Genomic DNA, 15626 nt, shown 5'->3' with positions numbered 1-15626 from the left:
TCGCTCTCTACAGGACAAATAAAGCATAGCAAGTATAGTTTGACGTATGCACCAACTTCCGACATTTCGAGATTACGAACGGAGACTTCAAACATTTCATATGGGATCAAAGTAAATTTGCACCTTTTAAATTGCTTATTTCCTTACTTTGCTTACAGGTGCCATGGATACTGTAATAGCAAATAATTTGAGCTAAGAAACAAACAAAAAAGTGGATTCTATATTACTGGACAGGCGTCAAAGGAGGTAAGCAGAAAAGTCGTTTTAAGCAAGGAAGGATGCAGAGAAAGGGAGGCAGTAGGAGGGAAAGAAAAAAAAAGGTCTGAGGTGAAAGTTGCTTAACAATACAATTGTTTTTTCCTTTAAGATGATTTATGATCCCTGATAAGAAAATGTTATGTACAGCTAATGTAAGAACCACATTCACAATAGGCATAGTTGAACAGAGTTTATTCAGTCATTCCAATAACTTAACACATCCCCAGTGCCCTCTGAACTGTTTATTTATATAAAAAAAAAAAAAAAAAAAAAAAAAAATCACCCAGCTGTGGACACATGCAGTGTAGTAAAACTGACACCAAACATGAAGGGTTATGAATTCATCTCGAATGGTCAACTTTGGAGTTCTGCGTTGAATACAAAATACTATATCCTAACCCTTCTTATAGGTTTCCAAAGACCAATGTATGCGATACAGATTGCAAAAAATTCTCTTAATTTCACTAGACTGGATTGAAAAAAACACAAAAAAACTACGAGAACACTTTGACTGTGATAATTCCTTCGTACTGGCACAAATGTTTGTGAAACATTTTGAAATGCATTATAAACCAACTCTGAGGATGGGGGGGGGGGGGGGGGGGGAATATTGTTGTATTATGCTATTTTCTGTTGAAAATATGACAACTGTGGAAGCATCATTAAAAAAGGTTTACCATTGGGAACAGCAGACCATGTAACTAACATATTCAATAATAAAATATCACAGAAACACTCAAATCACGTGACAACATTCCAGCCAGATTAGTTGTAGAGCAAACTGAACCCGTGATATATTTCTCTTTTTGTTACATTTAGTTAGACTATAACATTCATAGCCTTTAAAAGAAAAAGAAAGTCATCTTTTTGGGTCAAACACCAGTGTTAGCCCTTCACATCAACCAACCCCTCGCCCCCCCCCCCTTTTTTTTCTGCCCTATTTCGAGGCAGTTTGACTGAAAATGGCCAACAAATCAGAAACAAAAAGGACAGCATTAAAAGAGGAACACAAAAAACAAATTATTTCAAACACTGAAGGGGCTTGCCTTGGCCGCCTGTGTTCAGTAGTAGATTTTTAAAAGCACAATCTTTTCTTTTTGTATGCCACAATCAAATCTCTATGTATAAGACTTATTCACATACAGGGTCTTAAAACAGCAGCTGAAGAAAAGCATACGATGCAAATCTCTCAGTTGTTCTAAGACGCTCTATGAAAAAAAGCCAAGCGTGGACAAAAAACAAAAAAAAGACAGGAGATGGTGTTAAGATCCCATGCGGGTAGTGGTGGTCTTCTTGTCGGAGAAGAAGCTCCGGAGCAGGATCACCTGGCTGATGCTGACCACCAGCAGGACCAGGGCCTCGCCAATGGACCAGAAGGCCACACGCGTGTTCAGGTCCTCGGCACGGCTGCGTCCCTGCGCCTCACGCAGGCGGAAGTGCGTCTGGTAGTCGATGATGGATTTGAGAGCCTCGTGGATGGACACGCAGGTCGACTCCAACTGAAAGATCCAGACGTGGGGCAATTATTTCAAGCAAGAAAAAGTGTATTTGGGATTGTACTTGATCCTATCCCAGCTAACTATGAAAGGTGGGGCACATCCTGAACTAGTTGCCAGGCAATCGAGGGCACATATTCACACTCACTTTCACCGCTATAGACAATTTAAAGTCTTCAACAACACTAACGTGCATGTTTTTGGAAGGGGGGAGAAAGCCAAAGTACCCGGAATAAACCAACTGGAAGCGTGGATGCATGCAAACTCCATCAGGACGACCCGAGCCGAGACTTAAACCTGGGACCCTCTTGACTGTGAGACAAAAGCTAACCACCACTTGAACATGCTGCCTTCAAAATTAAAAGGTTATAAAAAAAAAAAAAGCAGCACATCTCCGAAGAGACTTAATTGCCACAAGTGTAAATGTATATTAAAAACACTGTACCTTTAATCGGCAACAGCAAACCTCTTTCCCACCCCTCCCATGTCACCTATTACATAAACAGCACAGACTTGAAATGGGGGATGGTCACGTCCCTAATATTCTACCTTCCGAGGTGATTAAAGCTGCAAAAGCAATAATATTACCCTTCTCCCGTCCTGTTCCGTTAAAATCAATTGTCGACAAGTATTTGACACACCAGACCAGATACTGGCGCTGATGTCATGCTGCGTTGTTGTGTGAAAATCACAATAGCTGCGATATTCCACAGTTCAATGGCAGATCTCTGCGTAGATGAGACTTAATATAGCCATACATCTTACTTTGACGAGTGTCCCAGTAATCATATTTTTCAATTGAACCTGCTAAAGCGACTGCCCCCACGACCCGACCTCAGATAAGCGGTAGAAAGTGGAAGAATGGATGGATGGATCATTATTTGAGTGGAGTTTTCATTTTCCTATATTTAAGCACAGTGTAAATCTTCAAACAGTGCATAATGTTACAGTGGCTTATAATAATAGTAAATATACTTTTAAGGAATACAGCCTCTGCCTCCTTTTTGATGAACACTTAGCCATTTAAAAAATGCTGCATTACATGAAAATATTTAGATTTAGATTATGGAAACAGAAACCACTTACGACTTGTTAATGCACATAAAAATAAATTCAGTAATTTTAAAATGGTTAGCATGTCTCAGGCCTTTCTGCATGTTCCCTCCATGCTTGCGTGGGTTTTCTCCAGGTACTGCGTCCTCCTCCCACATTCCAAAAACATATTTCTTAGATCTAAATCTAAATTGTCCACCAACCTAATGAGGACAAGCACTATAGAAAAAGGATGGCCGCTCATCACAAACTCACGTGGGTGAGGGCGGTGGCCCTGTTCTCATTGGGGAAGAGCGGCGGGTCGTCGCCGACCTGGAAGTCGAAGTAGACCGTCTTGTGCGTGAACGTGGAGAACTCGTTGCTGAAGCAGAACTTGTACGTGCCGTCCTTGGCGGCGGTGAAGGTGAAGCTGTCGTACTGCTTCTTCATTTCTTTGTAGAGCGTCGTGCCTTCCGGATCCTCCAGGCGGCAGTCCACGTCGTAATGGCCGCCCGTCACAACCTGGGAGAATATAGGGGGGGAGAGAAGAAAGAAAAAAAAAAAAAAAAGGGGGGGGGGACGTTAGGCTTTCAACAGGCTATGGCCTTTCAATAGGCTATCATGCCAGAGTAGCATCTGCACCATTTGCACACTGTTTGAGGAGTATCTGTAACATTTGCACAACCAACATTGTCCCAGATTATCGCACGACTCGTCACTTTAAACCGCATACACTCCTTGAAGTCTCAGCGCCCCTTCCACAATGGTCATTGCACCGGTCTATTGCAATATTAGTCACTCGAACTGCTCTAAGTGCTAGAGGACTCTGCATCTTTTTGCACAATTGTTTTTTGTCAATGTCTTTATGTCTCTAAAGTGTTCTGTAAATTGACTGTCTGTTGTACTAGAGCGGCTCCAACTACCGGAGACAGATTCCTTGTGTGTTTTGGACATACTTTCGCAAATAAAGATGATTCTGATTCTGATGAGATCAGCTAACTCAGAAAAGTGGCTAAAGGCCACAGATGAATGTATGAAAAGTGCGATATAAATAAAATTTATTTTGATTTGATATATATGTAAGACCTGTAGGCACCCACAATGAGACATCACATTGTACTATCTAAAATAGATTTCTATGCTGCTGCTTCCAGGACACACACTAGGTTTATAGTCACTTTGAAACATTTATCCTACCAAAGAACACAATGATAGATTACTAGGTCTTGATTGAACCCATGTAAAAGTGTGGTAGAAGCTTTGTCAAAGCTTACCTTGAAAAGCAATACGCAATTACGCAGGTTTAGCCAAAAGATAGCTCTTTTTGAATATGTCAAATGCTTCGAAGCAGGGAATCATTTTAGGCCAAGTGTTTTCTGTATAATAAACGAAGCCTATACACCTGGAATTCCAGCGTACACTTGGTTCCGGTGGTGATGTCCTCGTAGAAGCACTGTTTGGCGTTGTCGGGCAGCTCGAACGTGAGCTCGGAGCACAGCACCCAGCCGCACAGGAGGAGCTGGGCCCACAGCACTTGCAACATCACTCGCAACGAGCCGTACATTGTCTTTTAGACGCTTGGAACAAAAGTCGAGTGGGGGGGAAAAAAGGGAGAGGGACCTGTTAGGAAGACAGTAGACGTGTCGTAAATGAAGGAAATGAGGCGGAACATAGGGTGGAGAGAAGAACAAGTAGTAGGGGGGAAAGCAAACCCGGACCTTAATATTAGCGGCACGTTAGCTCAATGCTAACAGACAAGCTGTCTGGCCTTGATGTCAGAGAAACGGGGAAGCGCTTATACCCGAGCGCGGGGAACATACAACACTACTGTTTACACGTGCTTATACTTCAACACACAAGAAACTAAAATCTTATATTTATTTATCAACACTTTTTTTTTTTTTTTATCGGCGATATTCACTCACCTTAAACTGCTTCACCCGGATGCAACTAATTCCAGGCAAGGTTATTACAACCCGATATGCCTATTGGCTGTCACTTGGTAGAAGCCCGCCTCTGCCTCTCTTCCATTGGTCAAAAAAATAATGACGGCGCGTGCGTGAGATGACGTTGGGCGTTTTCCGTTTACGCTCCAATGTGGCGTGTACGTCTACTTGCAAAGAATTAAGAAAGATATAGAATATGAATTGCAGTTTTTGTGGTGTGGTAAGAGGAAAAATTGGTCCATTTATTCTATTATTTACATATTTATTTATTCTAACCCTGACCCTTTGATTTACGAGAATGATTCTTTCCATTACCAAACTCACAATTAAATTTATTCATATATCAAATTAATTTTCCACACTGAACTGAATTAAAATCCCATTAATCCCTTCCAGCCCCCCTTTTTGTTACATTTGTAAAGAAAAAGAAAAAATCTAGCACTGGATCGTATAAATATAAAACTTTCCTTATCCACATGCGAGGGGATTACAGTACATTAATTGCGCTCATTATTTTCACTTCACTCGAGCTGAGAAAAATAAATCGACCAAGTTTCATGTTGTAACTCGGAAAACAAATCTCAGTAAATTAAGGTGCTTCCAAGTCTAGGTACCACTGAACGAATTTGTGGCCACAGAATACTGTAGGTATAAAGTGTGCACAAAATACTAATCTGTGGGTTCAATGTGGTTCCCATGAACAATTTAAACGTGAAGCTGGGGCTCCATAGTGATCTAGAAAACAACAACAATAAAGGATGTCTCTCTCTTGTTATTAAACAATTTGGAACACTTTTTAATAAATTAGTTCTCACAATTACGGTCATATCCTGTCCAAAATATTACATTGGTCCAATTTAATTTATTGTGTCCAGTGTCTTTGTATAATACGTTTTTCCCCCCTCTCCAAGTTACTTAAAATAGTTATTGTAATAGTAATTACTTTTTGTACTTCAGTACATTTCCGTCTTACTTTTTTACTTTTATCTAAGTGCAGGAGTTGAATCAGTACTTCTACCAACACAGTTTGACCTAATGATGTTGAGCTCGTGACACTTACGAAGGCACTGTTTGACCCAGAATCCAACTCCCGCGAGAGCAAAATGGAGCGAGATTAACGCGCTGGGGGAAGCTGGCGAGACAAAACAAAAGCTGCACACATTTCATCCACCTGGCGCTGGTCGCTTGTTATTCGAATATTGTTTGTTTGTCCCCCACCCCCCTTTCCCCTCTCCCGATTTTATATCTTCAATATATTGCTCAACAATGCCGACCAGCACGTCTTTGCTAGAGGGCGACGACGGAGAATCGGAGGTCCCGCCGCCGCCGCTCGTGCACGCTTTCGCCGGTATGGGCCTCGACGAGCACATCGGCACCCAAAGGCAGACTGCAGCTGAGCAATCGGATGAAAGCTCAGCCTTGTACCATCACCACCATCACCTCATGCCGGCGTCCCGCTTCAACCTCCTCGGTACGGTCCTCGACTTGAAGCCGCTGCAGCATCGACCACCTTCGGGAGACGAAGGGAACGTCACGCCCGAGGACGAAGACCCACAAGTTCCAACCACTTCGGGTAGCCCGTTGCTATCGCAGGCCCAGCAGTACATCCACTCTTCGGGGTCGGGCGGCTCCCCGATGCCGTCCGCTTTGGAGCAAGTGGAGACTGTGTTGCTGTACAACGGAGACGAGCGGGGGGACGACGCCGGCGTCTACTGCGGAGAGCCCGGCGGCGGCTCCTTCGAGGCCGAAGCATCGCTCCTGGCTCGCCGGAAAAGTGTCAACACGACCGAATGCGTGGCCGTGCCGAGTTCCGAGCACGTCGCGGAGATCGTGGGCCGACAGGGTGAGTCTTTCTCGAAAACGTTAGAAAGGAGGCTCACCGTGCTGAAACGGAACAGTTAACTTTAGGCAAAGTCAACGTTGCCATTGCGTATTGGCCCATTGTTTGTGCTAACTTTTAGCTCCTAACTTATTGTTACAACTAGCACGTTACAACAACGAGTTTTAATGCCTTTATTTGAATTAGTATTCCCCCCCAACTTCATAGATAATTTCCCAAACACTCGAATATAACTACAAAATTTCTCCAACTAAGCACATTTTATTTTCTGATGTTTTTGACGTTAACGTTAGCTGGAGTGCGGCTAGCCTAGTTAGCATCAGTCCAAAGTGGGTCAGCCGAGCTCCGCCCGACTGGAAACAACCTCGACTAAAAAGCTTTTTAACATAAGTTTATTATTATTATTATTTTAATGAACAAACGGACACCCCCACTCGAGTCGTCCATTGTTCCCTGTATTTATTCTTTTTTTTTTAAATCCATGTGATGTGCGCTTTCTTTTGTCTTCGAAGAAAGCAAATTGCTTTGCCACATCACCTCCAGCTGTAGTTATTAATTGTAGTTGTTCGTGGGTAAAACTATGATTTTCCCGACGTACATCTTAGTTTTTTACGTCTGTCTTTTGGTGAGCTTTGTGGCGGATCTTGGACACGATTAAAGGGTTGTGTTGGTGCCCCGTGCTGTTGGGGGAGGGTGCACACTGTTAACACAACAACAGGAAATGGCTGCACTCAAACCACAGTGGGAAAGGAATATTTAATCTACATAAAATGGCATTAGTGGTCGAGCGCTTTAACTTACATTATGACTTATTATAGAAATAATCAGGGAATGACCGACTGTATTAGTCTAGTGGTTCTCAAACTTTTCACCATAGTGACCTACTACAGTAGTGTAGTTGGCCAACATCAATTGGGCGCTATTAAATAAAGGTGAATAATATGGATTTAATTATTAAAACTTAAAAAAAATACTTGAATGTTTGTAAATACTACTAATACCACTAAATACTACTTAATAATAATACTTAACTATATTTAGCAAAGCACATCTGGCTCACAGTTCTGAGGACCGGGGTTCAAATCCGGCCCCGCCTATGTGGAGTTTGGATGTTTTCCCTGTGTCTGTGTGGGTTTTCTCTGGGCACTCCGGTTTCCTCCTGCATCCCAAAAACATGCGCGGTAGGTTGATTGAAAACTCTAAATTGCCAGTAAGTGTAGGTGTGAATGTGCGCGCGAATGGTTGTTTGTTTCTATGTGCCCTGCGATTGGCTGGCGACCAGTTCGGGGTGTACCCCGCCTCTCGCCCGAAGATAGCTGGGATAGGCTCCAGCACGCCCGCGACCATTGTGAGGATAAAGCGGTACAGACAATGGATGGCTGGATGTATTTACAAAACGTACGGAATTAAAAAAAAAACCAATGTGTTTGAACATGTAATTCATTGATTTCACTTGCCACTAATTGAACCCTTTTGCCTTTCTTTCAACCAGGTTGTAAGATTAAAGCGCTTCGAGCGAAGACCAACACGTATATCAAGACGCCGGTGAGAGGCGAGCAGCCGGTTTTCGTAGTGACGGGACGCAAGGAAGATGTATGCATGGCCAAGCGGGAGATCCTGTCGGCCGCTGAGCACTTCTCCCTCATCCGGGCCTCCCGGAACAAAGCGGGGTCGCTGTCGGTCGCCTCCGGGCCAGGGATCCCCGCTCTGCCCGGACAGACCACCATTCAGGTAGTGGGGATAGTGTGTACCTCTTGTATTCGATCTCAGTACAGCAGTATTCCCAGGCGTTAATTGAGCCAGGGCACGTATTTTACGTTGGAAATAATCTCACAACACTAAACAAAAGACACAAAAATTATATCCATTTTACAACAAACAACTTTCCCAATTGAAATCCATGGAAATGCCATAAATCTGTTCCTCCCCCAAAAAAATCACAAAACATTTTTGGTCAGGTTTTGGTAATAAAAAAAGAACTTAAAACATAAATAACATAATAAAGTAGAATGTAAATAAATAAACTGCTTTTGCTTAATTGCTCATCCCCCCTTTAATGTTCACTGAACAATAATCTTCAGTTTCTGGCTCTTTTTGCCACGCTTTCTTCAATTTCCGCAGCTTCTCATCTTTCATGGACAGAAATCGGAAGCTTATACATTTAACGCCCTTGATTGACGTTATAGCCTTTTTATATTGCTCTTGCTTCACTATAGTACATAGCGTAAAAGCAGTACGTTTGCACTGCTTCGCCAAGTCGACTACACACACACACCTACCTCGCTCATGTTTTTCTATGATTTTAAACTTTAATTCAATACACATCATCGTCATCTTCTTGTCAGCACTCACCTTCTTAGGAGCCGTGGTTACAAAAAAGAAATTTGGTGAAATACCTGCAGAAAAAACGGAAAATGCGAGCACAAAGCAACCGTACCTATACTTTAACTGCGAATTACCCAAATAAACAGATTGTGGATTCTGGATATTGTGAAATTTGCTGCCATCATCTAGTTGCGGAATGCCTAAAGCTCGCTCACAGTACAGAGCAAAAAATTAAACCAAGTGATGGCTCGTAACTTTGAAAATTGCCAAGTTGGAGCAGTTGTTAGTCACTTTATACTGAAATAAGGATCTTTATTAATTTACTCACACATTTACCGACTCAGTGAGATCTGGGTCTGCTTTCGTCGAACAAAAAAGCCTTGATTTATTATGTTGTCCAAGGGAATTTTAACTTCTGCCATCTAGTGGAAGAGCATTTAATTGCTCTGCCTGTCACTGTATGTCTCTGGCAGTGAATAGATGAGCAAAGATACAAAATAGTAAATCATGGCAAAGTGGTTGGAAATCAAAGTATTGACAATGTCAATACAAAGTTATGTGATATAGCACTTGTTCTGGACATTGTTCGATTGTTTAGGTATACCAAATAAAATGTCAATTAAAAGCTGTATCTTAATGTTTTAGTTTTTCCCCCCCCCCCTGCAGGTGCGGGTGCCATATCGTGTCGTAGGACTGGTTGTGGGTCCTAAAGGTGCGTTCTTGAGCTACTTTTTTTTTTTTTAACTTAATGCAAATGATATTTTACAGGGTCACGTGGTAAAAGGGTGGCATGGTGGAAGACTGGTTAGCACCTCTACCTCACAGTTCTGAGGACCGGGGTTCAATCCCGGCCCCGCCTGTGTGGAGTTTGCCTGTTCTCCTCGTGCCTGCGTGGGTCTTCTCCGGGCACTCCGGTTTCCTCCCACATCCCAAAAACATGCATTAATTGCGGGCTCTAAATTGCCCTTAGGTGTGAATGTGCGCGCGAATGCTTGTTTGTTTATATGTGCCCTGCGATTGGCTGGTGACCAGTTCAGGGTGTACCCCGCCTCTCACCCGAAGATAACTGGGATAGGCTCCAGCACGCCAGCGAACCTTGTTGGACCCTTGATAAAGCGGTACAGAAAATGGATGGATGGACGTGATAAAAGGTGTTCACTACTATTCAAATAGTAACCTGTAGTAAGACTTGTCAATATACTGTATACCGGTTGTTTTAATGACACGTGACCACATCTCCAAACACAAATATCCCCCACACGTTTTGCATTTTATATGGCTGTTTTGTAATGCCACCTTAGAAGGGGGACGGTCAAGAGGAAAAGTGTGACGATAACCATACACCCAGGAATCAAACTTGCTGTGACGTGGGAAAGGGCTGCTGTGTAGAACATGACACACACTTAATTAATTCACTGCCAGCTTTCCCAGTTAACATGGATATTTGACTTCTAAAGCTGTCAATGGCAGTGAATGTGTTCAATGAATGACTGTAAATATCAGTTGCATTCTCATAGTTTTTTTGCCACGCCGATACGAACATATGTAGCATGTAGCTGTGAGTCTAGTTGCTAATGACCAGCATGAAAAATATTTAATTCCAGTACACAGCAAATTTGACTGATTATGTGTCAGGTGTCTTTCAATGGGTTAGTAGTTAGTTTGAGTTTTATTAAACTGTAAAGATCATTTTACACTTGTATAACAGTTAAGGATGAAAAATATTACGTAAAACATTGACTGTATTGTTGATGACGGCGACAGTTTGAAATGTGCCCTGTCGTGAATAGTGAAAAGCAGCGAATAATTGACGCCCCCAAAAGATGTTTGTAATTGTCTAATAAATGCCACGAGATGGTGGCAAAGCACTTAAAACAGAGACTGGTGTTTACTGTGGTCTGTAATAACACAAAGACCAAACCAAGCTTCTAGTCTATATGAGGAATTACACAAACTAAAAATCCCATTTTGACTCCAGTGGTTAGTTTTTGTTCGCACAGCGCCGTTGACCTCGTGCCCGGTTGACATTAGCGCTCTGGTGTCAGGAGGCCTGCGGTGGTTTGTCAATTTCTCTCGACCATGCGCCATCTAAACACAGTCGAGCGAAATGCAGCAGAACCCACAACAGACTCCTCCAAGAGGCCGGGGGGAGGCTTTATCAGTCGATACTGAGCATTTCCCAGCACTTATTGATTGTCAGGGGGTCATGACCGCATAAGTACAGTCTAGCATTTTAGGTTGCTTCTTGAAAATAGCCTGGAGCTATGGATTGTATAGTTTATGAAGTGTGAAAAAGGCCAACCTGGAGATTGTGTGCCCTTAAGCATGCTACAATCTTTGCGAAACATCCTGGGCTATTTTGTCAACCTTACACAATCGGGTCGAGCTGCAGTAAAAATAGTGGTGAGTTGAATGTGTTCTATGGATTTTTTATTTTTAAGGCTCAGTCCTCTCTTTAAGGCTGGATTTACACTGCAGGTCCAAGTACCCAATGATGATTGAATCCGATTTATTTATTTTTGTTACTATTTTCATATACATTTCAAGTGACATATATCCGACATGGCTGTTTGCATTCACTGAAAACGTTTAGCAGATGCCTACTTTGCACATAAATACCTCCAAGTGTCCACACCGGGCAGTGACATAACGGACGTAAACAATAATACAGAAACAATACAAAAAATTAAACGTTGCATAGTGTTTAGTTGGCTTGGGTAAAATTCAGTGGCGAGTATGGCTTTTGCTACCATGGTGACCTGGGCCAAAGCCCGACCTTTATGACAAGTGTGGCTTCTACTTTTTGAAGCAGGGCCCAGTGTGAGAGGCAAAAAAAAAAAAAAAAAAGCGAGTGCTCGTAAAGACAGTCAAATCATTTTCACTCATGGAGGCAGCATTTCATACACATCACCAAACAAATAAACACCATATCCACTGCGTCAACAACTTCACTGAGCGGGTGCCGTTTATCAGAAGCTGATGGTGTTAGAATCAGAATCATCTTCATTTTGCAAAGTATGTAAAAAAACACAAAAGGAATTTGTCTCCGGGAGTTGGAGCCGCTCTAGTATGACAACAGTCAGTCAATTGACAGAGAATACTTTTGAGACATAGAGACATTGAAAAAACAGTCACTGAGCAATAAAAGGTTGGTAGTAATCTGGTAATGCCGGTACAATTTAATTTTTTTTGACAATTGTGCAAAAAGATGCTAATCTCTGCTTGCTTTTGACATTTAAAGAAGTAAACTGGGTTTGTAGAGGGTAATGTATACAGTATAGTATTTGTGTGTTGGATGTGTGTTATAGGGGTGTGGCCTAGAGAAGTGAGCCTAGTGGCGTTCACCGCAAGGCTGGGCGCAGCGATGACTGTGACCCACCCGGTGCAAGCTTGCCCAGATTTGGAAGTGGCTGCTTAGCAGCCTACCATGAAGTAGCCTGGAGGCTTTTCCTACTGGTTGAGTCGTGAAGTAGACTTTACGTTATTCCCTTACAACACACCTCATTTATTATTACGGCCTCCATTTTCTACATGCCGTTTACAGTACAAGTCAGCCAAAATGTTTTCCGGTCTATGGGATGCGCAGCCTTGCTATAGCGACGGCACTCGTGAAATTGAAATTTTTCAATTTGAGGCGTGACGCCGCGACAGCAACCGGCCACCTTGCGCATACAGCACACAACTAATTGGTTCGTCCACGGTGCATTGAGGTCTTGATAAGTGCAGTGTGAAAAGTCAGTCTTCCATACTGTATGTCACCTTTGAATAAAATGAGTCATGGTTTGTGTTCCAGGAGCAACCATCAAGCGCATCCAGCAGCAGACGCACACCTACATCGTCACGCCGAGCCGCGACAAGGAGCCGGTGTTCGAGGTGACGGGTATGCCGGAGAACGTGGACCGCGCCCGCGAGGAGATCGAGGCGCACATCGCCCTGCGAACGGGCACCTGCGGCAGCGGCGTGGAGGTGCCCGGTGCAGACAACAATGACTTCCAGTTCAACGGCACGGACGTCAGCTTCGATAACAACGGCGATGGCGGCTGGCTCCACGCGGGCGGCCTCCTCCCGGCGAACCCAGGCAGCGCCCAGCGGGTCAACGCGAGCGGCGCCGTTCGCATTTCTTCCACCTACCGCAACGACAGCTCCAGCTCCCTGGGCAGTGGCTCCAGTTCTACCGACTCGTTTTACGGAGGAGGCGGCGGCGCCAACCGCATGGCTGACTTCAGTCCTACGTGCTCATTCAACGCCAATTCCAACAACAACAATAACGGCAGCAACAATGACAACCCGGGGGCCATGAGCTTCTGGTTCGGAGACGGCCTGCCTCCGGCGGGCTCAGAGGAGCCGGTGGCACCGGCGGGCGGGAGCTCCTCGTCGGGATTCGAACCCCTGAGCGTCTCCACGGGGCATGTGTCTCATTCCGGCGCGCACATCTGGAGCCCCTTCGTGGACCACCAAAGTCTTCAGGCCTTCGACACACGTCCCGCTCAGGTAGGTGCTGTTTGATATTAAATAAATGCTTGGATGAATTTGGTGTGGTCAAAAATGCTTGGAATGGGCAAAAATTCCCAAAGGCACATTCCCAAAAAAACTATGAAACCCTGAGCCTTGTTCACAACCCTAACTGAGAAAATGGCTGGACAAGCACCCTAGAAATGGGACATTTTTACTATGTGTTCTTGTCATTAACTTTTCCAGACGAGTCAACCCGGGACGCCCCGCCTCTCCCCCACCTTCCCCGGTGCTGACGCCCCGGAGCACCCTCAGGCGCTGCACGTGCGCCGCGCCCCCTTCAGCGGCGCTCACCGCCCGCCTTCCTACTGCTCGGCCTTTTCCTCCTCCTCCGGCGACAGCTCATCCTCATCACCGCCTGAGCACTCCCTCGCCTATGGGGCTGGGGCCACGGTGGGACCGGGGCGCCGCCCGGCCCCTGAATTGTGCGTCCGTTGCCTGGAGGGACGGGCGGTGGCCGCCCTGGTCCCCTGCGGCCACACGCTTTTCTGTGCGGAGTGCGCCGCCCAAATCTGCCAGTGTCCCGATGCCGCCTGCCCCGTGTGCCTGTCGCCCATCACCCAGGCCCTCCGGCTGCGCAACATGTGACTGGCGGACGCCCGAACCCTCAAATGTAGCAACCAGGAAACGTTTTAGTCACCTTTTCTTTCTTGTTTTTTTTGTTGGAATTTGCAGCAGTCTCATGGACGCCGCTCACTGGAGGGGGCGCGTGTGAGCATGTTTACAAATGACAGGAACCCCGGCCGTATCGTATTAACCAGTCATATTATACATTCATGCATTACATACTAAAGCAGCATGAAAACGCGGCTTGTTTTTGTTCTTTAACACTCCACGGTGCGTCTACTCGTTACCTTAGCGGTGCTACTTACTCCCCCCCAGCTCGCCGAGGAGCCACTACGCCAGGATCAAAGTTGTTTACGGTTAAAACTCGTGCCTGAAATTAAGTTCCGGAAAAATTTCAGTTCGCTTTAAAAACATTTTTTTAAAAGTGCGTGGCCTTTTTCTTTTTTTTTTGGACTGATGTAATGTACACATCAGGGTTCCAAGTCTTTACAGGTTTTTTTGTTTTGTTTTTATGCTTCATCCTTTTTTGATTATATTAAGTGCTAACATTCCTTTCACAAAAACTACTATAAATCTAGGAACAACTCTTTGAATGTTCTCCAGTATTCACGTTTTTGTTTGGTTTAATAAACGTACGATTTTCATTTCCTCATCCTGCCGCTGGGCCTATGCAAGAGTTTGCCTGGTTTGGGGAAAACAGGGCAAGGGGAAGGGGGAAAAAAAAAAAAAAAAAAAAAGAGCAATTTGATGGTACACACTTTTTCGTTGTGACTTGGGAAATCCATTCCTCACCCCCCGAAACAAAATCATCTCAGATTATTATTATTTTGTTAACTTACAGGACAGTTGGCAGGACATTTTTCAGGAAGCGGCTGGAGTTTAGACACTACACAGCTAAAATTCAGTTTTCCGGTTATGTTTTTTGGGGAGCATCGAAACGAATCCACAGAAAAAGCGTCCGGGCTCTTTCCTCTCTGATCTTTTATCCGTCCTTCTTTTAATGTTTCGGTGAGGGTGAATGCAATATACATGGTCAACCCTCAGCTTATTGTATTATATTATTATTAAGGACCGAGATAGAAGTTATTTTTATTTTGTTACATTTCATATTCTATATAAGTATCTATATTCCGATGTTTACAATAAGATTTTAATTTTTCTATTTTGCGATAAACACGAATGAAGAGTTTTGCAATGCTTTATCCGCTTCGTAGTTAGTTTTTCATCGGAACGCCGCCACTGGAAATACGGAATGTGCGTGCACAAGCATGTCTGCGTTTTATAAAAGAAAAAAAAATTAATAAAATTAAACCGCTGAAGATATGAGCTGCCTGCTATTGCGTGTTTAAGTGTACATTTCTTTAGTAGCCATTTTTGTGTGCTCATTTTACTACTTTATGTATATGTAGGGGGAAAGTCTTATGGCATATATTTAAAAAAAAAATCAATTCAAAATGGGGTGGAGTCAGAAGTTAAAAAGAAAAGCAAGACTATATTTTATAAATGGGCCTTTTAAGTTATTGCGGCCTAAGCACTGATGTTATTATTATATATTTGCTGTAAAGAGAATTTTAAGAGTTTTATTTTTCTGATATTAAAGTTACTTAATAAAGATGGTTTCATTTAAAGCCACACCGAGAGAGCCTCGTT

General features: G+C 43.7%; 2 protein-coding genes across 2 annotated transcripts; one reads left to right on the top strand and one right to left on the bottom strand.

Annotated features, from left to right (window-relative positions):
- Nucleotides 1–433: 433 nt before the first annotated feature.
- Nucleotides 434–4766, bottom strand: tmed7 (transmembrane p24 trafficking protein 7). Its single transcript, XM_061671854.1, has 4 exons — nucleotides 4712–4766; nucleotides 4189–4406; nucleotides 3063–3308; nucleotides 434–1757 (listed from the first exon to the last, which is right to left on the bottom strand). Exons 2-4 carry the CDS (start codon nucleotides 4348–4350, stop codon nucleotides 1521–1523), a joined length of 645 nt encoding a protein of 214 aa, XP_061527838.1. The 5' UTR covers nucleotides 4351–4406; nucleotides 4712–4766; the 3' UTR covers nucleotides 434–1520.
- Nucleotides 4767–5836: 1070 nt separating this feature from the next.
- On the top strand, nucleotides 5837–15608 carry LOC133399877 (RNA-binding protein MEX3B-like). Its single transcript, XM_061671852.1, has 5 exons — nucleotides 5837–6575; nucleotides 8065–8303; nucleotides 9564–9609; nucleotides 12691–13388; nucleotides 13596–15608. The coding sequence occupies exons 1-5, from the start codon at nucleotides 5999–6001 to the stop codon at nucleotides 13995–13997; spliced, it is 1962 nt and encodes a 653-aa protein (XP_061527836.1). The 5' UTR covers nucleotides 5837–5998; the 3' UTR covers nucleotides 13998–15608.
- The last annotated feature ends 18 nt before the right edge of the window (nucleotides 15609–15626 follow it).

Source organism: Phycodurus eques, chromosome 3, assembly GCF_024500275.1.
Source record: "Phycodurus eques isolate BA_2022a chromosome 3, UOR_Pequ_1.1, whole genome shotgun sequence".
Lineage (NCBI taxonomy): Eukaryota > Metazoa > Chordata > Actinopteri > Syngnathiformes > Syngnathidae > Phycodurus > Phycodurus eques.
The sequence above is the reverse complement of the archived record's forward strand: the minus strand, read 5'-3'. Positions and strand labels throughout refer to the sequence as shown.

Coding starts and splice junctions, on each gene's coding strand:
- tmed7 (XM_061671854.1), bottom strand. CDS start 4,350: ATGTACGGCTCGTTGCGAGTGATGTTGCAAGTGCTGTGGGCCCAGCTC. Junction 3,309..4,188: donor AGTGTACGCTGGAATTCCAG/GTGTATAGGCTT, acceptor ATATTCTCCCAG/GTTGTGACGGGCGGCCATTA. Junction 1,758..3,062: donor GGGCCACCGCCCTCACCCAC/GTGAGTTTGTGA, acceptor TGGATCTTTCAG/TTGGAGTCGACCTGCGTGTC.
- LOC133399877 (XM_061671852.1), top strand. CDS start 5,999: ATGCCGACCAGCACGTCTTTGCTAGAGGGCGACGACGGAGAATCGGAG. Junction 8,304..9,563: donor CCGGACAGACCACCATTCAG/GTAGTGGGGATA, acceptor CCCCCCCTGCAG/GTGCGGGTGCCATATCGTGT. Junction 13,389..13,595: donor TCGACACACGTCCCGCTCAG/GTAGGTGCTGTT, acceptor TAACTTTTCCAG/ACGAGTCAACCCGGGACGCC.